Source organism: Bombus huntii, chromosome 5 (genome assembly GCF_024542735.1).
Source record: "Bombus huntii isolate Logan2020A chromosome 5, iyBomHunt1.1, whole genome shotgun sequence".
In the NCBI taxonomy this organism is placed as follows: domain Eukaryota; kingdom Metazoa; phylum Arthropoda; class Insecta; order Hymenoptera; family Apidae; genus Bombus; species Bombus huntii.
The window spans coordinates 16,420,225-16,446,397 of record NC_066242.1 but is presented as its reverse complement, the minus strand read 5'-3'; the positions used below and the strand labels follow the sequence as shown (position 1 = coordinate 16,446,397).

The following is a 26,173-nucleotide window of genomic DNA, read 5'->3' as shown; positions in this document are numbered from 1 at the left end:
ACGTTGTGGTTTTGCATTTCGAATCAAGTACCGTGTATAGAGAATTATAGTAATTAAATATTTGCTGATAGTGCAGCAGTGAGTAATAGCGGCGAGTAAAATATCGTGTTTTAGGTATCATTGATAGATCGAAGGTTGAATGAAATTAATTGGTAAGAAGATTTGTATCGGTCGATATGATTTAATACGACTTGTACGAGAGAAGAATTGAAAGAGGATTTTCGCGTGAATGTTCGCCGAGCGCAGGGGAAAATAATTCCGGGAACGAATGTAATTGGAAACTGTGAACAATTTTTAACCGTGTTTTAAAGTAAATATATCGTGTGAGTTAAAAGCGTGATGCTGGTAACCCTGTGGAAGTTGTTCCTCTCGGAATTTTCATTGAATAACAAAACGATTAATCAATGACCGGGTGCAGATGCTTAGTTGGGAGATTCTTGGCTTCGCCTGGGAGGAATATGATTCAAAGGAATTAAAACTCTCGGTATACGTGCAGTTACTCTTAGTAGAGAGAAAAAAAAGGAAGAATAAATAGGATAAAAAGATACGTTCCCGAGGGATGTTTAAAAAAGTAAGGAATTCTCTGCGGTGGCAGTAATAAGAACGAAGTCTGTTATTCCAAGTACGCTTTAAAATTAAACAACATAAATCAAGACGAAATAAAAAATTGAAAAACGCGCACGGCAAACATTTTAAGAGATTAAGAAGTTGCTCGGTCTCGCTGCGCTTAAAATTACCGTTCGCAAAATATTCGCTACAAAATAATATATAAAATTAATATATTTTTATGCGACAGAATTAATCGACTTTCCAATATGTGGTACGATTATTAATAATTAAAATACATTCGAATTCGAACGATTTACTCTTATTTATTAATTTTAAATATTCGAAATGCCAAATACACCTTTTATTCAAACGGTATACATATCGTCTAGCTCTCTGAATCATTCATCCGTGAGCAAAATTTCGGGAAAGATATTGTGAAACTTTTCGACAAATCTAAGAGAACTGTCGTCAGAGCACCACCATTACGGTTGAAACATTTATGGCGATGAAACAATGCTTTGTACACTGAGAAAGAAACCATTCTGACTTTCGTGACACAAAGGGGCACAAGGAGCACCCTGGAAAGCATTCCGCCAAGGAAACTTTCAAACCTGTTACAAAGAACCAGAAACGAGAGGAAAAACTCACGGCCATCCGTATTACTTCGAGAACCAGAGACATCCTACGAATCTCGTAATTTTTCAATAATAAAACTTTTACCACGATGTTTCCATACTTGTTCCATTCTTCCTTTTTTACACGTTGTTCTCTCGTTCCTTGGAACACCACAAAAATGTAAGTAACAGGGAATTGAATGGGAATAAAAAGAACGTTTCACCGATCATAACGTAAATGAATCTTCTTTTCTTTTTTTTTTTTTTTTTTTTTTTTAATGACTGACTTTTTATGGTACTAGATTTTAACTTATTTGATATCTCTCGATATTCTGCTAAATATTCTGCTATTCAAATTTCTACTGTATCAAATACTATGGTATTTCTCCTATTACAAGTTCTGTACTATTGCTATCATCAGTACGTGTCTTTCTACGTGCAATTACTATTCCATTGATGACCGTACATATCAGTCATGTTCCATATATCTTCTTGCACAACACGTTCCTCAGCGCCTTAATCACGACGCGACGTCGAATTTACAACCCGATCACCATAAAATCGATCGAATTATGGGGAATCGATGGAGCAATAAATCGACGCTGCCTCCAAGGTCTCGCATAACATCCTCGCGATCGATTCATTTAAATAAAGAATGTGTCAGCGGGGGATGCAATCAGCTCGGGACGAATGAAAGATGGAGCTCCTTCGTAACGTCCATTTTAAACGTCCAATCACGCGCCATTTTGCCGTTCAACTCGCAATTTGTTACGAACGATCCAGAAAATAGCACGTAATAATCACCGTCGATAAAACAAGGAAAAAAAAAGGTAGCAAAACAATGAAATGAAAACGAAAATGCTCGGTTCGTTTCTGTTGGCGTAACGTACGTCATTGTGTTCGATCAAACGTAAATCATGGAAGAACGTCGGACACATCGAATGATGTAAATGATGAAGCGTTCACGTGGCATTCTGCGTTCATGATTATTCATAAACTGATGATGTTCGATTTTCATGGACATTCGATCGGTTGCTTTAATCTTCCGACGAAAATACATATAGGGAATTATTATGAAATAAATTCTTCGAAAATGTTATTAAAATTGCAGTAGGTATACTAATACATTGATAACGACGATAACAAACAACGATTGTGTGGAGATTTCGTGGCTAAATAAATGTTCGGAAGTCAGTGTCATGAAGCAACGATCGCGCGCGATTTTCATGAATTTTAAGCTTATCATCGTTTCATTGTTAATATTGTTAATAAAACGGAAGATATGATAAACGATATATAATCATCTATAGTTATATTCGAACGGCGAGATAATTTATAATTTATAATTTATAATTTATAACGTTGCAAGTAAAAATCAGTTCTTTAATTGTCCTAGGTTCTTATTACACGATTTATCATCAAAACAAATTATCTATGGAAACAAATTACATAAGAATAATCTCAGCTAATATATTGGCGGCATTATGTTGCCTGTTATGTTACTATTGTTCTACCTGCGAATTCAACGAATTGAATTTATTATGCCGTTTATTATGTTAGATTTGTTACACCAGGTATCATATTCAATTTTTAACATTAAAGTTTTGATACCCTGTTGGTTTATGTTAAATTCTATCGCGTCTATTAATATTGAACGACATGTTCATGATTATGTGAAATGGATCATATTCGCCATTCTATTAACCATTACATCGAGAGTGGTAATAACATGTTAATAGTTGTGCCAAATGAACCATGTTGATTATTAAATCTACTACATAGTTTACTGCGTATAATTTCAATGCTACGTCGAATCATATTAAACATTACGATGAATCCGACAATGAATCTACTGTATTAACTATTATATTAAATACAACATGCTATCTATTATTTTGAGAGTTTGGCGTGTTGAATATTGGCTACACTTTTTTCAGCTACCGTAAATCATCCTATTAAATTTCCTATGTTCACTATTATATCGAGCCTACTACATCCATCATCGTATAGAGTCCACCACATCGATCCCTATCTATATAGGGATTCTACCACATACAAGAATATATCCTTAGCATATTCGTCATAGCGACTCGTTCCTCAGGATTCCTTATACTCGACCATCTTTCAACATGCTCCAGTTCGAATTCGCCGTAGAATTCATGGGACCATCAGCGCTTGTACAAACGAAAGCGTGTCGCGATGGTGCAAGCGCTGTAAATGGCGTGGCTTATCGGCCGTTCCGTGGCAAACAGACCTTTTCTGATCCCGCTTCTCGGCCCGCCGCGTCGATGAATGATTTATGTCTCTGCCTACGTATACTACTGGCCAAGTGTCGACGAGAGGGAAATTTGTCGTCCCTTGAGCCAGCTTCGGAGCGAACGAGAAAAGGGAGGCGAAAGGGTGGAGTAGAACGACACTGCTCCCATGCGTTCAACCCCTATTTGCCGGACATTATTTTTCAACCAGTTGGATCTCGCGAAAATACACCGAAACCGCGATGAATTTTCACTGGATCGGAAGGAGCTCGAAGATTTCTAAATACACGAGTTATGCTTTCTTAGTATGGCTTTTACATCGTGTTATTTTTTGACGATAATTCGCATACGTACGTGATTTTAATAATTTGAAAACAGATCATATATTTTATTTTTATAGAATAAAAAGAACGGGTAATAATAGAAGCGATGATCCTGATCGTGTTAAAGTTAAATATAGAAATTAGTAGTCGGGTAAATTAGCTGATCAAACAAATTTTCAGAAAAGTTACTGATCAAATTTACGAAAAGTTTTGAGATATCTTGCTTCGAAACAGTAATACACCGTCTATGTAGCTCAATTTCTAAAGAAGTCATTGTCAGGTCAGCGAAAATGCGTTCGGGACGTTTAATCAGAATTTCCAACTAATTGGGACGCAGGTGGTGCGGATTAACTTGTGTCAAGTGGATTTTAAAACTACCAGGAAAAGGGCTCTCTGGCGTTCAATGTTGTTCGAAACTAGTACGGTTTATTTTAATCACGACCATCGAACCACGTATCGTCAATAAATTCTGTACTTACAAATACATGTAATACGACGTTACAAAGAATAAAAAGCAAAAAAATTATACGAAAGTGCACGAAAGTTCCTAGTAGGCATTAACGAATCCTAAATTTCCTCGTTGAAGCTGAAACCGCGATCCAATTAGAAGTGAAATAGATTCTCCAATTTCTTTTTATATGGACAACGAATTTTCTATACAAAAGTAAGGGAAAATAACATAATTGTCGGTAGAATTTTCTCGATATAAGAATCGATATATTGTATCCTTAAATTTCTTAAAATAAACTCGTTGTTGTTTTATTAAACTTGCTTTGTATTTTCTACGATTCTGTTCTCGCCACGTATATACTTCGAAAATTTGATTTACATTCTTAAAAGAAGAATTAAAGAATATCACGACTTTATCCATTCGATGATGTAAAAAGTTCTACCAATATAGAGGGAATTATCTCTCCATAATTAAATTATCCCGTAAATGATTAATTTCTATAATTGAGACCCTACTGATAATCCAATATAATCCTTAATTTTTCGGATAAACACGTTAAACACATTCACGAACCACGGTTCTCGACTGAGTAATCCTTAATTAAAAGCTGGTCAAACGGGCCGGTGCAGTGGGTTGCAGATCGTTCTACCGTGAAAAATCAATTGCCGTCCGATAAATCATTTTTGTTCATTATTCGGTTCACTCGGTTTCGCTGATTTTTATTCATTAACGGAGAAACGCCGAAACGATTCGATTATTGCGACCGATTATTGGTGGGACGCAAATCGGGTTCATCTCGTGGCCGAGATCGATTCACGAGTCATTGTGCGCGTTAGCGGAAAACGTTCGGTTCCACGTTGGCTGAAGTCAATATTGTAATTTAAAATGCACACGTGCACATCGTGTTTGAATTCGCAAGCTCGATATATGACCGACAGTTTCATCTTTCGGATGAAAATGATGAATATACGAGTTTCGAATCGGGCTATGGTAATTATTCGCAATAGTAGGATTATGTTTTATGTATAAAAAATACGAAGACTTATTTTTCATAGTCGTAGGATTTATGCTTGTGTCAAATTCGAACAATAAGACAATTTAGCTTTGATATGTTCGATAAATTCGCTTTTACGGACGCGTACATTGCATCGATTCAATTACCTTGTTCACTGTTGTTAGGTTTTGATTATTGTATTTTGTCCAGTTTTTTATCGTTCGTGAAGCCAGTCGGCGATTTATTAAAATAAGATTTGTGCACATCTCTGTCACGCGGGTATCTCTCATTATGAGATAATTGGAAACGAATTAATATAAAACGAAGAGGCGTAAAATATATAAAAAGATAGTGATACAAAAAATTGAACGAAAAATTGTCGATAGAATTTTATAAGAAATATTCCACGATTTAAGAAAATTCTTCCGCTTTCCTTCTTGTCCATTGCGTTTCAATTAATTTTTCCAAAGTAACATACATATGTATATAGTGGAAGGAAAAAGTAAAGAAGAAATCAGTAAATTCTAAGACGAAACTTCTAACAACGGTAATCTATCTTCGGACGTACAATTACTAAGATTAGTTCTCGGAACTGGTAGCTTTAATTTCTCTCATTTTCCACGCTCAATTCTCATCAAACGTACTAACAAACCATTCATTTTCTCCGCGATGAACCTCTTTCGCCACACCTCGTTGAAAATTTGCCGCCCATTCGGGATTTCAACTGTTAATTAAATTTTTGAATTACGAGAACTATAATTCTATAATTCTCTGTAATAACTTCTAGAATATTTTTATTCCAAAAATTTGCAATTTTCTTCCCAAATATTTGCACACTTGATATAAACTTCGCATAACGTCTCAACGGTTTAACCGCTCAACGCGTACAATTTCATTCCACTTAACCGACGATACACAATTTTTGTCTTAGCGAAATTGTCTCTTGCCTGTACCGCACCCAAAATAATGCAAAACACAAAATGGGAAGTGAACGAGAGCGATTGTATTCTCACAAATACATCGATACAAAAAATGATTGACCGAGCGTGTCCGTGTTTCACAATCGATCACGATCGTTAAGGGACTCAAACGAAGAGGCAAATTTCTACGTCGTTCCTCGTCAGAAAAATGCGATATTCGACGTTTTGCTTTGGCTTCTCGAAAACATCGAACGAACGTAGCCCACATTGCGGAGGAGAGCGATGCTACGGCTAAGCTGTTAGTTTAAAGTATCGGTAGCACTTAATTGGCGGTGTGCGCGTTGGCAAAGTGCTCTCTTGGTCCCTGAAGACTTTTGGCGCGACGTTTTAAGCGTAATGCTTCGCGATATAGTATACCGACTGAAGCGACACGTGACTTCCTGTGAGTCATTATAGGTGGGCCACGTTGAAATATCGCCGCTTTTACCGGCTGACGTAGCTCTGCGACCTGCGTGATATTCCACCCGGAAAAGGAACTAGTCTACCCTTTACATATCGCGTGCTTCGATGGCTGAAATGATTATGAGTAACAGTACTATTCGTGGCTTTTGTCTCTTGTCGTTTTCGTTCGGTGGAGTGAACGTTCGTGTGCTGCGATTGTCACGGATTATATATGTATAGGTGGCTCGATGTTTTACCATACAGGATGTCCGGTTTAAGTCGAAATGATTAATACTTGAAACGTTAATGGAATCGTTAAAAACAGCGATTTTAAATTTTATTTCAACGGGAACGATCTCGGGTACTCGAAATATAATTTGAATCGTAAAAAATAATTTTATCGCGTCTAACAATAGAAATTGCACAACTCTGCCATCGTTTTCATCGTCCTCGTCGGAGATCGTATCCTATGAAAAAAATTTCCACTTATAAGAACTGGAACACCGGTGAACTTTCGAAAAACTTCACTTACCTTCAACGGCAGATTAACTTTCAACCATTTACGTTTCAGTCGTTTCGGGCAGCTGGACTCGCCGCGGCGCAATCCGCGACAACGAACGTGCAAACCAGAGATCAGGAAAAAATGGCGATGGTAACGGTTTACCGCGTTCAATCACACTCGCGTCGCGATGAAATCTGACTTTACGCCGTCGAATCGGAATCATCCTGGCCTCGGTTCATTTCGTTCGTCGTAGGGTGTCCCATTACGGGACTTCGTCGTGAAATTCGTCATGAAGAGACACAGGCGCGTCTTTTCCTTCTTTTTCATTCCTCTGTTTATCCGTCTCTTGTCCATTACTTTCGTCCGTTGTACGCGAAGGATTATGTACAAATAGTCAATCATAATGATATGGAATTTGCCGGTGGAAGAAACAAAAATTTGCTATATTCAGGCGTAACGCAATTCTTTTACACTTCGACTTTTTACTAGTCAATGATAAAAAAAAGAAAAAAAAAGATTTTGTTTTTTTAATTTTCTTCATTTCACTAGTTTATTATTTAAAGCGACAGTTTAAATAATAGCGAATGTAGCGTGGATTGTTCACCGGAAGAAACGCAAGTACCGAATATATCCAAAGTTAATGGTAACATATCAAATTGAAGTTCTCCATTTTCATTCTCTTTTAAAGCCCGCGTTTCAAAGGAAAACATCGTTAAGAATGTTTTTCTTGAATTATACATTTTTCTTACCACAGTGTACACTACGCGCCGGTATTCAGCAGCGTTTCGCGTTATTCTAAATATTGAATTACTACGTCCGAGCAGGGCTCTTTACGAGATAAAATAAATCTTGCTTCTGCTCGTGGCATTACCTCGACTTTATACGGCTAATGGCGAAGATAAACGTGAAATATTAAGAATGACGTTATCTGGTTTCTTAAAAACCAGGCTCCTCGAGATCGTAATTATTTGCCAGGGGCGAGAGGGATCGCGTTGCAGCCGCTGTTAGCCGCCACTGACCCAATCTTGCTCGAATTATTCTCGTTAAATTATTGTTGCAACAACGAACCATGAAACTACGTCGATAGAGAACAATCATCGACTTACCTTGAAATCGATCGTCGACCTAGATCGTGAAATTGATCGCACGTATTGCAGAACCAAGAGAAAACATACGAAGATACATTTTTCTTCGTTTTTTTATTGTTTTTATTTTTAACGCGTTGAATTTTAAGGGAATTTCATTTAATATCAATTGCATTAAAATAACTGAACGATTTAATCCCGAAACTCGATATCGTTTATTTTCCTAATTACAATAAACGAAGCGAATGTTCAGAGATTTCACGATCTATCGTATTGTGTTTCACATTTTATTACGTTCTCGATCCTTGGAACCGTAGTTATATTTACGGCTCGTAGGTTTCGTGGAATTGAAAAAAGAATGAAACGTAAATTTAAAAATGTTTCTCTTAATCGTATTACTTGCACGAAGCATTCTGCGCAAGCATCGTTGTAAAACAAACCGAGCTGTTCCCAGTGCCGTAGTCGTACAAAGCAGACGTCCATTAACCGCCACCGTCTCCTTCGAACTTTTCTGCTCGAGCACGCGTTCGCGTTTTTGACGACGGCCCCGTCTAACAAGACGCTTCGAAATCGACACGTGCGCCCTTCCTGAACCCCCGTTCAAATCGAACGTGTGGCGCGAGCAACTTTGACGCGGTGGTTCTCGAGTGTGCGCTGGCGCAAGAATTAAAACGTGTCAAAGGGTTGAACTCGCTGCCGCGCTCTTTGAACGTCGACGCGCTTTGTGACGGCGTGAACACAGTCGATCTACTCGTACGCTGTTCTGTTCTTCGCTAACTTTGATTAGAACTGCTTTTATTTGTTGCCCGCTTTCGAGTACGAGCTGCGAGGTGAAGGATTTAAGGCTCGCTTTTGATAAGGATTTGTTTTACACTGCTTTTTCCTGGTCGTTTTACGCGGCGAGAAAAAGATTTCTCTATGCGCGTTTGCAGTAAACTATTCTCATCTTCTCTTTGTTTCATTAAAATTCTAGTAATTTCTTACAGTTCATATTGAAATTGTTACCACATAATTGAATACTATTTAATGTAATCTTGTAATGTAACGTAAAAAATTTAGATAACGCTAATTATTACGAATAAAACTGTGCTAATTGAAATTAGATGATAATCATTGATTTTTCGTACAGATGCCAGAATTGATTGACTTTGAGACTTTGAATCTTTCTCTCAAACAGGATGAAGCTTCTTCCAAATTTAACGAAAATCTATCTTTCTTAATTGCTATGATCATTCCCTTCGCCCCTAAAAAAAAAGAAAAAAAATATTAGAAGAAGGCAGAGAAATCTACTCTAAACTCTTGATATCTCACTTAAAATTTCCAATCATTTCCGCTGCAGTTGCCGCGCAAATAGACGAACGTAGCAAAACCCGCAAATTCCACCTATAAAAAGTAACGAAGCAATAAACTGCGCTCTCACATTGTCAACTTTTGACACACGATATCTCGTCGCAATATCCCTCTCTGGTATGTAGCTGTGTATTTCCGAAAAGCTTTTCCAGCGATCGGACAGGGGTGGCGAGGCCACGAGGCAATTATTTCGCAAATCGGCTCGATCACGCGGCGGTTGTCGTTTCGTCGTTTTACGATCATCCACGCCGACTCTCCATCGAGTACAGCCGACAAAGTAAAAACAGAATTTGCTGATAATTTACAGGCGAATATCGCCGGCTCGTAAACATATCCTTCCTGTTCGAGCGTGGCGGAAAGTCAAACTCGATATCGCGATATTAGCAAATAACGCGGCCGCCAGAATTGACTGCCGGCTATACCGAATCCATTAGACACGATCGATACCCTCGTGTTTAATAGATTTCGATTGACGCTCGATGCACAACCGTCGAAATGTTGTTTGAGATCGATGGTATTGGAAAAATGCGGCCACCAACGCGCAAATATTTGATACTGATAGGTGTTTCGCCAGAGGATAAGTCGGAAAATGTAGTACAGATTGGTTAAAGTATTCCAACACTCATAGACACTTTCTATCAATATATTTATACACGTTACGGGTAACGTTACGAAGTTTCATTGGCAGCGTTTACGAGGCTCGTAGCGATTCTCGTGATTTCAGGGAAAACCAAGGATATGTCGAATTTAATGAAAATATGAGAAAATAATTTGAATATATCAACGATGAAAGAACTTTTTCAACGAAAGGCAAACAAAATTCGCTCGTAATTGACTTAAAAACGTATCACAGTTACATGGTATAATACGTTTACTCCTTTGAAGAATTACGTAACATTCGTCTTAAATTCGATGACAAATAGAAAGGAAGCTGTTTTTTCCTCTAGTCTGTAGGTTCCAAGCAGCACAGAAAACACGCCTAAATTAGCAGTGGAATTTCGGGATAATTTTATTTAAACGAAGTGAGTAATAAAGCAAAGTTCAAACAAAGTGGAAGGCACGCGGCATGGCTGCAAACACGTACAAATGAAATATACGCTGACTTTGATTTACCGTCCAATGTTTTTTCCTCGACTTTATTTCGAGGTCGGGACACTCGCCATCGCGAGATCGTTCTCCATTCCCTTTAAATTGTCATTGTTTTAATCCGATTAATCCTAATATCACGGTTACTGCGTTCATGAGCATTACTAATCCCTCGGATCACAGGAATTATTTACGAAGACTGTAGACAATTACGTTGTATCGATTATTATAATGCGTCGCATACAGCACATTCTATGCACAGGAATAATCATATTTGATTTGCATCAGCTTAGAAACAGTTTAGAAGAGTGTGAATTCGAAAGTGGTAATAATTAATTGTGGTTATAATAGATAAGCAACGAATTATTATTACGTTCCTTTGTTCGAACGAAAGTAATTTGAATCAAGTGGAAAAATATAATTCGATTGGCAAGATCGTGTGGTAAAATTTAAAGAATAATTACAGTTTCTGTAACACCGTTTACAGAATGTATAAAATAATCAAATATAATTAATACTTTAAGATGAAAATCGACGGAACGAAATATCGTACTTGGACAGCTTTTAATAACAACTCCGATTTCTCAAGAAAATTAAGAAAAGAAAGCGTCGACATCTCGTAAAACGGTACGAAATGTATTATCAACATTTTTCTAGCTTACGCGGTGGAAAGGAGCGCAACAAAAGGTTGGAAGAAATCGTAAATCAAAGCTTGTCTATCCTTTGCTCGTTTCTCGGCCGCGTGCCGCCTATAAAGCGTATTTAAGACGTTTCGCGAGACGGTTGTTCGTGTTTCAGCTCGTGAAATATCGCGAAACAAGCTGATCGCTGCCGCAAGAAGGGTCGAATCGGGGAATAAACAGCGGAAAAGCACCGATACGATCTTAAGAGGCCCCGTGAAAGTCCTTTGTTTCTGCTTCTATTTTCATCATGGCATAACAGAAACGTCTAATTTCTGCTAAAAATGCATCTAAACCAGCCAGTTTACAAACGTATCGTGTACGTGCCGTAGCTTTTTAATGGATTTTTTATTACAACGTTAAACAGGAAGTTGAAAAGTAGCAGCAACCTAAATGCAAGAACTATCAAAGTAATCGAAATAACCTGTTCCTAACTTTTCATAGTAATTTTATCTTCTTACCGCATTCGTTAACTTCGTAATATTCTGCGAGCAACGATATTATCCGAAATATTCTTCTTTTATTTTTCTAACGATTCGCATACTGCAGCTGGACCTATCGACTAATTACCGAAATATCGGAAACAAATTAGCGCGTCTTCTAAATGAATTATCCGGTGAACGAGTGCGAATAAATAACAGCTGATTGATAGTTACTAATCTGCGATTATAGCAACTGCGTCAATTCGATCTTTTTTTTTTTTATAAATTGAAAATCTGTCGGCAATCAATCAAGAATCAATGCTTAATTATTTCTTCAAAGATAGAATTGAATAGGATTCTTAACGACTAATTGACTGTTTGACAAGCGCTATTTTTTTGAAATTTTTTGAAATTGAATTGAAATGCATGAAATGCAGGTCGGTCGATATCGACACTGCATGCCTTTCGTTCCACACATTTGAATCATACAATTATTTACATAAAATATCTCTCAAGCATAAAAGCGTGACATTAATGATCACCGTGTAATGTTTAAATGTCAATTGACAGCTACTCGATATCCGTTCAGAGCGAATAATCAACGCACGACAAATATGACTACATATCGTAACTTAGCTTGCTAAAACACGCATTCTATTCTTCCATTCTACAGATAATCACGACTATACTGACGATTCTTATTTTCCAAAGACTTCCAATTGCACAGCCTGAGAAACGAGACATTCAAACAGAAGCAGGCGAGAGTTTTGTTTTGCATTGGATTTTATGTTACGTACAGAACGAACAAAATTCACAATTGATTTCTTCATATAGCATTACGTACGCGTTTTACCTCTTCCGTAAATTATTGTTATGCAAATACCATAAATTACTTGGAGCGAAAAGAAGAAAAATCTAAAATTGGTCGGTTTCTTAGAAAACTGTCCAGAATCCTTCGATCTCTTAAAAATGAGATCGAAAATTCGTCGTGGGAATTTCTTAAAACAACGTCTCAAGTATTTCAATTGCATAAAAAACAAAAACATGTAAAATTCTCTAGTTTCTTCGGATAAGATTTAAAATTCCTCAATTTTTAAAGAAGAAGCGTAAAATTCTTCATCGACGTAAAGAAAGAGCGAAACACCTAAAATACTAGAATTTCTTAGCTAAAAAAAGTACTATGCAAAAGAAGACAGTTTATCAAGCGGAACGTACGGTCGAACGCGTGTGCGCGATTAGCCAGGATCATCGTGTAAAATGGCAGCCGTACGTTTTATTAATCGGGCAGCAACGAGCCGCGCCACCTGGTCGAGAGGCTATTTCGATATACATATATCGCAGAGCGGCCGCGATAAGGTGATAAATTTCCAGCAATTACTCTTGCAGCTAGCTTAGCTGGCGATGATGCATCCCTCGTGCCTCTCGTTGCCTTTCAGAACCCTCTATCGTCGAACGGATGCGCATTTTACGCCGCAGAGTCGCTTTTCTATTACGCGACGGCTAGCTGTTTGAAGAGAGGCCGGGGATTTATGGGCCTGGGACACGAGAGATCTATTAGGGATCGATAAAGAGAGGTAGAGATGCTGGAGATGCCATTAGGGCTTTTGAACTCGTTGGTCAATGACAGTTTCCAGGGGGAAGAACGAACGAATGCGAAAGAAATACGCGAGTTTGAAGAGCGGTTATTCCGAAATAAAGATTAACGAGAATATCGAGAAAGTTACTTAACCACTTTCCTTTACTTTATATTTTCGTTTTCGTCGTAGATATTTTCGTTATTCGTTCGCGACCAAAGATTTCATACGAATAAGTTTGCTTATTTATTCTTAAATTTCCCCGTTGCTTATTCATAGCCGGCGCTTCTAGAATCCTAAAATACAATTCGTATTCTGAAAATGGAATATCGCAACGAAGGAGAAAGGCAAACGAGGCGCGTGCTAGTGAGAAATGTTTTTCCTATATTCGAGAATATTCAATGTTAAAATAATAAAATTGTGAATTATCGGCGAAAAGTGGTAAAAATTGCCGAGGAAATAAACGAAGAAGCAGATAGAACGCGACTATTTATCAGATTTTGCCAAGTATAGATATTCCTATTTTCGAGACGATAAAACTGCATGTTACAAACGTCTTAGCTATTGATCTGAAATCAGAAAAGATCAGCAAAGTCTCTTAGCTAAATAGCGAAGTCTTGTTCCAAAGTAAATCTCGTTTCGAAATTCCTGTCTTCACAGCTTCGAAACAACGAAGTCGTGTTCTCCAAACCACACGAGTCTCGTTTCAAAAAATCCCAACCCTTTCGTGATCAAGAGAACGAAAGGTTCTACTTAAAGAAATTCTCATTTTTTATCGAACTAAATCAATTGTTAATCGAAATATCGAGCCGCTGTTGTGTCATAAGGGTTTCATTAATTTCAGTATTTTCTGCTCTCGGCCCAGGCGTTATTAAACGTGATATATTAACGATAATTGCCACTTTACGTTGTATTGTCGTTATTAACTCTATTATTATTACAATATTGCACGAGTATCGTTTTACATATTCAAATAATCGTCTCACCAAATGTATACACAGAACGTCCCACGATGAAACAAGTTTGAAATCTTAGGACACTCTGTGTATATATTTACGTATATGTAATTGATCTATTGCTGGACCAATGTATGTATCTGTGTCGATTGCTCGTCCTAAAAGTAATAATTCTTCCTCTTTGCTTGGCTTCTTACAACGGTACCACGAGAAACAACAAGGAATGGAGATTGATATTTCATGTCTTTTCTTTTCACTTCCACGGTTACGATAAATCTTTTGCCGGAAGTTGAGGAATACTTGATGGATTTTAAGCAGAACTATAGGTACTTGGTGAAAGAGATTTGAAGAAATTTGGTTTGTTTGCTATGTTTTTCGCGAACGAACACGAGAAAGATATTTAGCTGGCTGGATTATTCCTGGTAATTCTTTAGAACGAATATTTTTATACAGAGGAGAAGAATTCTTCTGTTTGTTTTAAAGTGAAAGGAAATTATAATTACGTTTTAAATTGTTCAAAGTAACGTGAATATTAATTATCGTAGTAAACGTGAAGAGTATGCATGATAGTTTATTATCCTATTATCACGTATCGTTCTATTTATAAAATTTCATTTTATTTTATATATTTTATATCGTTACAGATATGTTTTAACACCGTAAGCATAATTAACAACTTTTTTAATTAAATATATTCCCATTCCTAACTTTCTTTAACCATTCCACGTATAATAATAACTTTCCCATTTTTTTCCTCAAAATAATACGATTTTCCAAGCTCTAAAAGAAATCCTTCAAAATTAAGATTTATAAATTTCCATTATTCAAGCAGCAAAGTCGAGTTCTTTATGACACGATATTTTGCAATACTTATTAATAGATAAAATTTACTACGGTAATTATTCTGCTTTCCCGACGGTAGTTCTATAATTTAAGGAAAGTCGTTCAACCTGCACGTGTACACGCGTAAATACCTCGCGGTGGATGCAATATCGCGCGACTTTAAGGAACAATATCGGGGTTAAATATTGAAGCATCTGTGTGCCACCTGTGGCGCACATATTCAAGTACGTATTTCCTATAATCGGTTGCTTCACCTGCCCGATATCCAATGCTGGAGAATAGCGTTCGCGATAAGTTGCCTGGAGAATCGCGAAATTTATGCGTGCAAATTCGAAGGTCGCGGAACAGCAAGGCGTTGAGAGAATAAAAATGGTTCTCCAAAAATGTGTTCTAACGACGTCTAATGGAACACGATGGAAATAATACTTCAGATATTATAATAGAGAAACTATCATCGGGCAATCTTAAATCATCTATTCCGGTTTCATCGGTCCATAAAAGATTCTTTATTGGACTTTTTTATCCTCTGTTTTATCAGTATATTCGATACATTTAAGCTGCCTCTCTTAATCGAACTGCGATGTATCCTTTTTCAATATGTTCGATAGATTCAAGAATTTAATATTCCATGTACATGAACTTTTAGGAAAGGGTATTTGCTCTTTTTATAGCCTTATCGATTCTTAAATTTCCTTGGTAACCTCGAATTGATGTTCGATTATTTGATAAAAGCAAGAAGACGAAGTTTATTAAATTTTTGCATAATACAGTTCCGAGAAAATAGCGGTCTACCCACAGTCATACATTCTCAATACCATCTAGCCGAATTGTGTGGCAATTAAATTAAAATACGTCTGTTAATACGTCGATCACGCGCCTGTTAAAGAATAAGGCAAAGAAATAACTGTTTGGAATGTAAATTCATCTATCGAGGAATCGTCCTATTGAGGGGAAGGAAAATAAACGCGAGCCATCGAACGAGAAGACGAGGATATAGAACTCGATGAAATCGATGTGCTGACATCGGTCTCGTTATCGAACTTTTCTTCGATATCTGACCGAATGTTCCGCTCGAGTATCTCTCATCGGACGTGTGTATGCCACCTAATGCGATCGAGCGTGTTTGGCGAACGAATTTATAAATTGACAGGTATAAGCTTCGTCGAACGAACGAGAGAACGAAGAAAAATAAAATCGCGTGCGAAAGGGAGAAATCGAGTTACATATTATATCGATCGCGAGAACTGTAATCCTCTGTGGAAGATTCATGAAATCGAATTGCGTTTTAAGCATAATGGCGGTTTAGTACTGACTAATAGCGTCCGATCGATCATTTTGAGGTTAATCGATCGGTTGCTATTAATCGGATATAGTTTGAAGTTATGGTTGATTTAATTGATACTAATATCCGCATTTCGTTGGCCATTGCGTACACTTGTGGCTCAGATAATTATTAATGCCACCGAAGTTTATTGGATTCGACGTTGGCAGTTTTTAAGCCTCCGAAGCGAAATTTCAATCGACGCGAATTTTCTTTTAATATTACGCGCCGTAATAAAATACTAAAATAACATTGAAATATTTCATTTCAATTGGTTCACTTTATACACTGTATAGCGGTTCTCGATTCTTTTTGCTTCAATCTCGGCTGAATTTCGATCAGGAAAAAGACTTTTAACGTTTTAGGAGAATCTTTACATTTTCTTGAAACTCATTAAGAAATTTGTTAACGATAGTACGACTTTGTAATTTAGTAAAAATATTCTGCGGTGAACACCGATTCGATGTCGCATAGAAGTTGTGTTCGCTTCTCTTTAAGTGTAAATTTAATCGAACGATTCGCTGCACTCTGTGGGTTTGGGTTAGCTGAATTTTGTATTTAACGTCAGCGAAAATCTATCCGTCGTTGATCTTCTGCGCAAAATAACACGAATGTCAGAGTATGCTGCATTGTAATGAAATTAAAATCGATGTTATATAATAGAACGAATTATCTCAACTATGCCACGAAAATAAACAAATTCGATATATTGCAAGGTATCCAAGTGAAATCGGGGCATGAATTATTAATGAATCATTTTATCTACGTGGCATATACTGTACTGGTTCTTGAATACAATTTAAACCACGACCGCGTTAAATAACGATTTTACATTTATCTTAGATTACCTGAAATTTTCCTAGTCATGCTCGTTAAATTCTTCGTTAAATACTTTTCGATTCCTCCTGTTCTCAAATTTACAAATTTACCAATTTCTACCTTAAATATTTGAGAATATACATACATATGTCTAAATAATTCCCAACAAATAACCACTAATGGAATGTAAAAATAATGTATATTGGATCATGCATATATAATGTAATTATAAAAGCTTTCTATTCTAAATATACTTTTGTGGACCACTGTATCTATGTATAATATACCTTCTGTGGAATTTATATATAAAGGCGCACACTTCTATTAATTCGTAATCGAAACACGACGACGCGAATAGCGAAGTACAGAGATAGCCTTTTTAATAGAATCCTCTGCAGGTTCGTTCGAATTTAATGCTCCATGTATATTTGATGACTCTATATCAGCGGGAATCCGCTTCAAACGTGATTCATTCGTAAATGGAACGTGATTTGCAGTGGTGATATGAGGAGGTGCGCTTTAAAGTCGAAATTCTCAGATCACTTTCTAATTTATTTTATGAAACGACGATAATCATTAAGCTCCGCAACTCGATTCTAACATTCACGGGTGTAAATTTTGCAAAATTGACTGGCTAGACGGCTGTTTCGCAACATATTTATAACGTACTCATTATATCTTTAGGAACAATGGAATCGTAATTGGAGTTTCTAAAACGTTCCATTAATTTTTCGTTGAAGAATCGGTCGAGAGATTTCGAATATATGAGTTATCTGAGATATCGATATCTGCAAGTTTTAATAAATTAGAAAACTTTATATGAATTTTATATCCGTGCATGATAGTTATTTTAAATTAGATAATAATATATGTTTGTTACCGGTTGTCCAATAAACTGAACGAACCCTTGAAAACTTTCGTTTGAATCGTCTCTCCTTTTTTATACATATTTCCCACTACATTCTATCTTTTTTATATTTTTCCAAATACAGCTTGAAAAAACATGTGCATCTAAGAAGCGTGAAAAATTAATTTTTTCATTTTTCCTAAAAGATATTGAAAAAGTGTTTTAAATCATACTTCTATTAAATATATGATATTTGGAAGAAATTATTAAGATCTGAAGCTATTGATTAAGGATTAATTAAGCTATTAATTATGTATGTGAAGATATGACATTGCATATGTGCATTACCAATGTAATAATAATATCTAATAATTTTATTATATAAGGAAGAAGATTTTATCCGCGTGTAATAACGTTCGATTCAATTCTCCCTGTTAATATTAATTAATGATCACTACATTGCCGAAATTAGACGAGGCGAGTTAATATTAAAGCCGTTTAATTCAATATACGTTTCCGGTGTACTGCTTCAACGAAATGATCATCCTTAATTGAATTCGCTGTTCAAACATTGATTAAAAGTATTATCATTATCATCAAGGTATTTCGTTTGGCAATATAATACCAAAATTATCATTGTTACTTTCGACTCCATTCGTTTCATAATCGTTTTATCGGCTCGTAAAGTCCGTGCTCTTTAAAATTGCATGCAAGCGATATTGAAAAGTCATACGTTTCGTCTGTTATCCGATTTTAAAATTAGATTGATAATAACCAGAATGTTGCTTTAAATATTTGGAAAATTGGGTGAAAAATACATCTATTATTCTGTGTTAACACAAAGAATCTTTGGCTTCGAATTATTTCGATATTTATTATTAATCACAGACTTGAAACGCGTTAGTATAAACGAAGATCACTTTCTATCTTTTACAGGAGAACAACCGTAAAATTCGATACGCTGTTAACTAGCATCATTGTTTTTTATTTGTTGCACATTTTTAACGATTAAATATATGCTCTTTTATTCACCTATCGCTGAATATTATTAAAATATTGATTGCCACGACATTCGTATTTCATTGGTATCGTACAAAACTTCTTGGGTTTACTGCCCGTTTTAAAAAGGTAAAATATTTTTGCACATAACAGGCCATTCGTCTTTCCCACAAATTGCAAGTCATATAAATCCATTAAAGACGAAACAATGAAATAACAGATAAAAATGTAACATTACTAAGAGACGGAATAACTGAAATCGCGAACTCGACGAATCTAAACATCGTCCCAAATCGTGTCATATGTCTTTCCAGACGTTGTACAGATAAAACCGGAAGCATAACCAAATAAAGAATTTCCACGATTATAGATTCGTTAATTGGAACATTAAAAATAAAAAATACTCGAACGTTCTACCAAGTGTTATCATGAATATGCAAGTTCCATCAGGAAGTTCTTGCCTTCCTTAGAAACTTCGTTCTGAAAATCGTCTGGTTTTACCTCTTCCTTCCTATTCCCAAACCTTACGGTACCCGCATTCGAAGCTGTCAAGTGCTAGAGGGTCGACGACCCACTGTCTGACGTTCATCGGTTCTCTTATTAAAGTTATGCTTTTCGAAATTTCTTGCCGCGAAATCGTCGTCCTGGACAGGATTTGCCAGGAAGTTGGTCAGCTTTTCGGCCTGTCTCGTCCAATTCAATTAACTCGTTCGGTACGAAAGCAAGTTTTGCAGCCCCGTAAAACGTTTTGACACTTGAAACTCCCCTGGCCTGCTTGTAGTTCGAACATGTATTTTGGCTATTTCTGGGGATACCAAAAGAAGTAGACGGATGTTTTTCAAAGCTCGATATATCGTAGAATATCACAGTGTATCCTAGAATTTCATGCGTTTCGAGGATTCTCTATCAGTTTTTCATGATTAGAATTTTCGTGATATTTCTTTCGATATTTTTTTTTACAGAAAAATATTGAATTTCCGTGAAGTTTAGAGTCCCATCACTTCGGTGAATGTTCGTCGCTGGATACACATTCGATGTTTTTACAACCGTCAATAATAGAGGAATCAATTATTTATATCGTTGAATTCTCGCAGATGAGATGGATGAAGTTTTAGATGTACAGTTTTGTCGAAGATACGTAATATTAATCAAAATATGACGTATCAAACTTGCTATATCTCGATCACGGTAAAGCGATGTTGGTTACAATTGTACGAAAGAATCTTCGAGTGCTCGTTATCAACAACTTTGTGGTCCATCTTTCTTAATGTTTCGACATTTTAAATATTTGTATCAACGACACGTTGTCTGTTCTCCCAACTTGGTTCACATAACTTTTCAGAAAGTAGTATTTAATAGCAAATTACCATAAGAACGTGTGACGTCTACTAGACGAGATTCTAAAAGCTGAAGAATAACCGTGGTGCAACTGATACAGTTAGTGCAGTGGTTTTGAGAAGACAACATTTTCGGAACTGTACGAGTCTTATCGTTAGTGTTGAGCGATTGAAGGCAGACCACAGTTATCGTTGCGCTTCTCAAAAGACAGACAATGGTCGGAGGCGGCCTTTTTGCCGCTCTATGGTAATTTCAGGATGGATAGAACGCGCTGCGAGAGACAGACCAACCTCTGCGATATCGGAAACTGCACGCCGCTTGGAAATATTTTGCCAGGGATTATTTACATTTCAAACTAGAGGGGCCGGCTCCGATGGGAAATAATCCTTTTTTTTTTGTTTTTGTTTTTTTTTTTATCTTTTTATCGTTCGTCAGGCCACGAGATGAAGGATTGCGGAGGTATTTCATTGAGATTTGATCGCGATGCACGTGCGCCTACGACGAGTCGATGGAAACTTGTAGGTTTTGTTCCATGCACACGTCTGTTCGTGACTATCAGAACATCTAGAGAAAAACGAGGTAAACCTGACAAATTATTAAACCTCGTTTGAAATATTAGCCTGTAAAGGTCTCGTACGTGTCTTTTACAGCAGAACAATTTAAAAATCCATTTTACCCATCAACTTTATATTACGGCAATTTCTCTCGTTTTATTTGATCTTAGAATTAATCGTGTGTATTTTGAAAGGAAATTGGACAATCAACAAAAATGGATTTCTCGTACGAAATTCTTCGTGCGAAATCCTGATTAATGCAGGATGTTCGATTCGAAAATAGGAGATCAAAGAAAATTGCGATTGTGGTTCCACAATAATCAACGATTGATAAACTATGACGTTTTGTGCAAGGGCAACAGGAATCCTGATACCTATGAATAGGTTTGTATCGTGCATGAACGTTTTATCTCGTTTCCTCGCGAGATTTTCGAAGAAGAATTTTCCTTCGGTAAAGAAACTTCCTTCTACTTACCTTTTACTTTTTTTCTTATATTTTGTTTAGTTTGAACATGCCGTAATTGCAACGGAATTAATCATACATGATTTACTCGCGGAGATTTTTTCTTTTTCGTGAGCCGCACAAATTTACCTAAGTGAAACTCGAGTAAATCTAAATTTACGAAAGCGAAGCGAAACTCATTAGAACTCCTCCTAAACTTGCCTCCCATTAACCCCACGATTACCAAGATGAAACACACGACATATATTTACTAAAATAGTCTCGAATCTTTCTTAATTAGAGAACAGATAACGAACCAACCGAATACTTCGATTGTATCCACACACGAATATATTTTCAGCAAATATTTCATAGAAATACGCGGGATATTGTAAGGACAATAGAAACTGATCAAATTCTGACAAGACATATGTACATTTACGTTATAAGCAGTTGAGAAATATTTGTAAAAATGTATAAAAAAATTCTTAACATTTTCTGGTTGCTTTTTTAAAATAACAACCCGTGTCATTTTAAAGCAAATTAATCATTCGGTAATTAATCATACAGCATAATATTATTGAGATCAAAATAAACAGCACGTATTTCACGCGAATTGTGAAAACAAAATGCTTCTGCATACTTGTGAGCGGTGTAGAATGAAGTAAAAACTAAAAAGAGAAATGAAAGCAATTGTCGAGAATCCGGAAGAAGGCATAATTTTGCGACATATTCACTGATAAATCGGCCAGTAAAATAGCAGATAATCGTTAAAATGGGGAAGGTACCGTGGCATGGGGGTTGCAACCCTCGAGTGGTCAGAAAATTGGCACGCATCGCTCGTTTAACCATGAAAATTAAAGATTTCCAGGCACGATAACATCGTATCCCGATCGCTCGGCTAAAGGGCAATTGCCGGGCGCGTAAGTCGACCGAAGAGATTTCAGATATTCGCGTGGGATATCCCTTAACGACGGCCATTATAGGATCGTTAGAAAATTATCTATTAAGCGTCAACGAGAAGAAAGTTGCAGCGTTTTCATCAACCAATTACGAACGATGAATCTCAATTTCCTGACCGGCGATTTTATAGGTGTATTAGGTGTTAAGTATTCGACCTGGAGGGTCTCCATAAAATTGTTACGGGCATTTCGTCAGAGTTCCGCTGAGAGTTGAATTTTTGCCGATCGTAAAATTGCGGTCACCAAAGTCGATCGCCATTCCGTAATCTCCGCTTCTCGTTATTTTTATGGAATTTCTATCCTGGATTATTCTAGTTCAGAATTTTTATACCTTCTTCGTGACGTTCAGCAATTTCGGTTTTCTAATCGAGTATGTAATTGACACGCTTTACAGGATTATTGCTCGAGCTCGTAGATGTCCGGCAAATTATTCCAAACTTATAGTTTATTAAAACGCCGTGCACAATTTTTAACAAACTTCCTACTATTCTTTATATTTAGTCAACGAATCAACAGGAATTTCAAAATCGGATAACTTTCTAAAAATGTAGAACGAAACCGTCACTCACCGCTCAGGTAGAATTGGCTGCTGCTGTTGTATAAATTCGTCACGATTGGCTTGATATTATCGAAGGTCAAGGTCTTCAGCGAATTATCCCTCAAGTCCAGCACGTACACTCCCGGTGCACCGGCCAGGAAATCCGGTTCCAGGGTGACCAACTTGTTTTCACTGAGCTTCAACTTCTTCAAATTCCTCATTCCGTCCAACGCCTTCTCCGAAATATACTCAATCTCATTTTGATCGAGGTCCAGCTGTCTTAACGAGGGCATCTCGATGAAAGTTCTATCGCCAATCATGGCGATCAAATTGTTACGCATGTCGAGCTTCAGCAGACTTCTCAAACCGTGGAAACTATCCGCGGTGATGACTTTGATCTGATTGTCGACCAGCTGCAGTTCTTCCAAAGTAGTCAGATGCTTGAACGCCTTGTCGTGCAACGTGCTGATGTTGTTCCCGTTCAGGGAAAGTATCTTTAGCGATGGTAGATTGACGAACGTGTCTCTGGAAATTGAACGAGCAGAATTAACAACTTCTTAAAATAATCAATCCAAAAAGTCCTAAATAATCAATTCGTTTCTATGCAAATTACCCGAACGGGTAATTTCAACATTTTGACTGGGTCTGGAATGAAGCAGTCATCGTGTCGCTAGGGTTAAACGAAGATGGCAAGACGAGCTGCGAGAATGATGGAAGAGACAGAGTTTCCAGGAAAAAGTTGCACGAGAAGGATGCTTTATGACCGTGTTAATGGCGCCGCGCAACACGAACGACATACTTGGTGTATCGAATCGATGTCGGAGCTTCGACGTTGATAGGGATGCGCTCCTTAAGGAGCAGTTGTTTTGTTTCAAGAAGGATGAGGTTGCTGACTTTTGACGGTTGTGTTTTGAAGTTGCTGCTGTGGTTCGGTTCGAATGATTTCGAGTTGTTTTTTTGCGAGGAACTTGGAACTTTTGGAAAAAGATGACGCGTGATTCGCATTGGATTAAACGCAGTAAATACGTAGTGTTACGTAGAGTAAAAAATGGAATTGGATATGTTTACATTTCAATGTTTAATATTTTTTATTTTTAACTATATGGCAATTCGGAGAATCGATGTGATAGAAGTGCCAAGGGAAATAACAGGAGAAAGAATTCTGTAAAATAGTAGGGCAAGTGGTAGAAGAGATACAATAGCGAATACTGTTCCAGATACTGGATAGAATAAAGCAGAAAGCATTTTTCAAAGCTTATAAGTTTCAGAAAGAATATTACACGGAAGAATAATCTATTTCTTGAAATAACGACTTTAGAATAGTAATTGTATTTATTCATAAATAAGGTATATGAATCATGAAGTATGTTCATCATTATTTACATCATAAAGTATGTTCTTACGAAGTTTCATAGATAGATAAAAGAAGTGAATCACGTTGAAATTTTGTACGGACACGTCGCGATTTTTAAAATATTTGTCAATAAGAACTACTATGCTTTTTATCGAAATATATAAATTGTATCTTTAACGGGAGTGATATTGAACGTAAAGAAAGAATATACGTAATGCTCCTACAGGAATATAAATCTATTACTACAGCTATTCGGTCCATATCTTTCCTTGAAGCAGCCGTAAAGTCACGAATGCTTCGTGTATCGGCACATAAAACGCGATCCTCATTATTAAGCATCTCGTAAACTATTACGTATAGAACCAACTCGATACGGGTCAAACGTCTCCATTCTACAAAATTCGCTCGATAAATATACAGTAAAATCGTAGAAATTTTTCAGTCGTTCCTTCAAAAATAAAAATATAATCACATGGTAATTTCCAATTCCTATCTTGCCTCACATCGATCCTGAGAAAATTTAAAACGATTATTTACAGATTATTTACTTCTACGCTTTTCATCAGCCTATAACATTCAAGTAGATTTACATAAATTTGTCGCTCCCCTTTATATATAAAAATACAATCACTAGTTTATCTCAGGCCAATCTTAAGAAGGCTGAAAAGTAATCTGAAATCAATTTAAAACACGTCACTCGCCGCGAGATAAAAAATCAATCAACCTAAGTACTTCTAAAACACTCTCGAAACACTTCCAACGATTAATCCTACCCTTCGATCAATTAAACCCGCATATTCTCCGCTTCGGCACCTTTCAACCCTTCGGAATATTCTCGAGAAATCTACACAGAGGCAGGATACTCCCCCATCGAGCAATCTTTTGTCGTCTATCCGCGTTTACCCTAAGCGACCGCGTTTAGACGAAAGTCGAGCGATCGAGATTCCCCGCCTTATTGTCCGCGTTTCTATCGCGTGACTGCATTCATATCGAGCGTCAACGATTATTTATGATGTTACAGGGCGCGGCGCGATGCAGAGATTGCGAGTACTCGCGCGATCACGCGCGCGACACCCTCAGACTTTTCGTCGATAACGAGCCGCCAGTTGCAACTTTCGACGCCTGATAATGCGTTCGGTATGCACCCCAAGTCGCGTTTTGCACGCCAGATAGGAAATCATAATGCATATACCGTTACGAATGCTGGCAACGTTGTTCGCTTTCTAGATTTCTCATTCGTTTAATCAGAATCTTGAAAGTACGACAAGTATGACAATATATGGACTTTGACCATCGAATTAAGACTACGCTTGTTTAATTACAGCGTGTATACGCGCAAACTTTATCAGATAAATGGAAAATCGTCGTTGGTTGTTCAAACATTACAATTTCATTTATTCAAATAATTATTTAGAATGTAATTAAAAAGCATACTTTTTCCAATTACAGTACATTCTGTACACACACACATACACACGATGTATCACGTAAATTGTCGTTGGTTGTTCGAATATAGCGATTTAATTAATTGAACTAGTAATTACTGTAATTTGTTATATCGTAAAATATGTTCGAAAGATTCGATTACTTTGACAATAAAGCTAGGTAGGTAGATTTGAGTAGAATCTGTTTCTAGCGTATTACCCGGTACGTACAAACAGAATTTTGTTTTGCTTTCACATCAGTCATATTTGCGTTCCATTAATTTCATCGGCGAGCTAAACTTGGATTGTTTGATTCAATTGTTTATTAACGACTTCGATAAGTTTGCTCTGATCGCGTTAATGTGGTTGGTACACATGAATGGAGCTGTGTTAACCGGTTAACCGGTTAACTGTGTTTTATCGATTAACTCTTAATTGCCAGGTGCACTTTATAAACTCTGTTCACTTTGTCGTGTAAATGTAATTGATCAATTCGCGTAGTACACATTGCTCGACTTAATCTCTGTTAT

General features: G+C 36.9%; 1 protein-coding gene across 3 annotated transcripts in view; it reads right to left on the bottom strand.

The window, feature by feature from the left end:
* LOC126866077 (connectin-like) overlaps window positions 1–26,173 on the bottom strand; it is a 349,072-nt gene that overhangs the window by 102,791 nt on the left and 220,108 nt on the right. For all 3 annotated transcript variants that reach the window (XM_050619178.1, XM_050619177.1, XM_050619179.1), the window contains one exon: window positions 22,897–23,390. In XM_050619178.1, coding sequence (XP_050475135.1) covers window positions 22,897–23,390 — 494 coding nt within the window. The remainder of the gene's footprint in view (window positions 1–22,896; window positions 23,391–26,173) is intronic.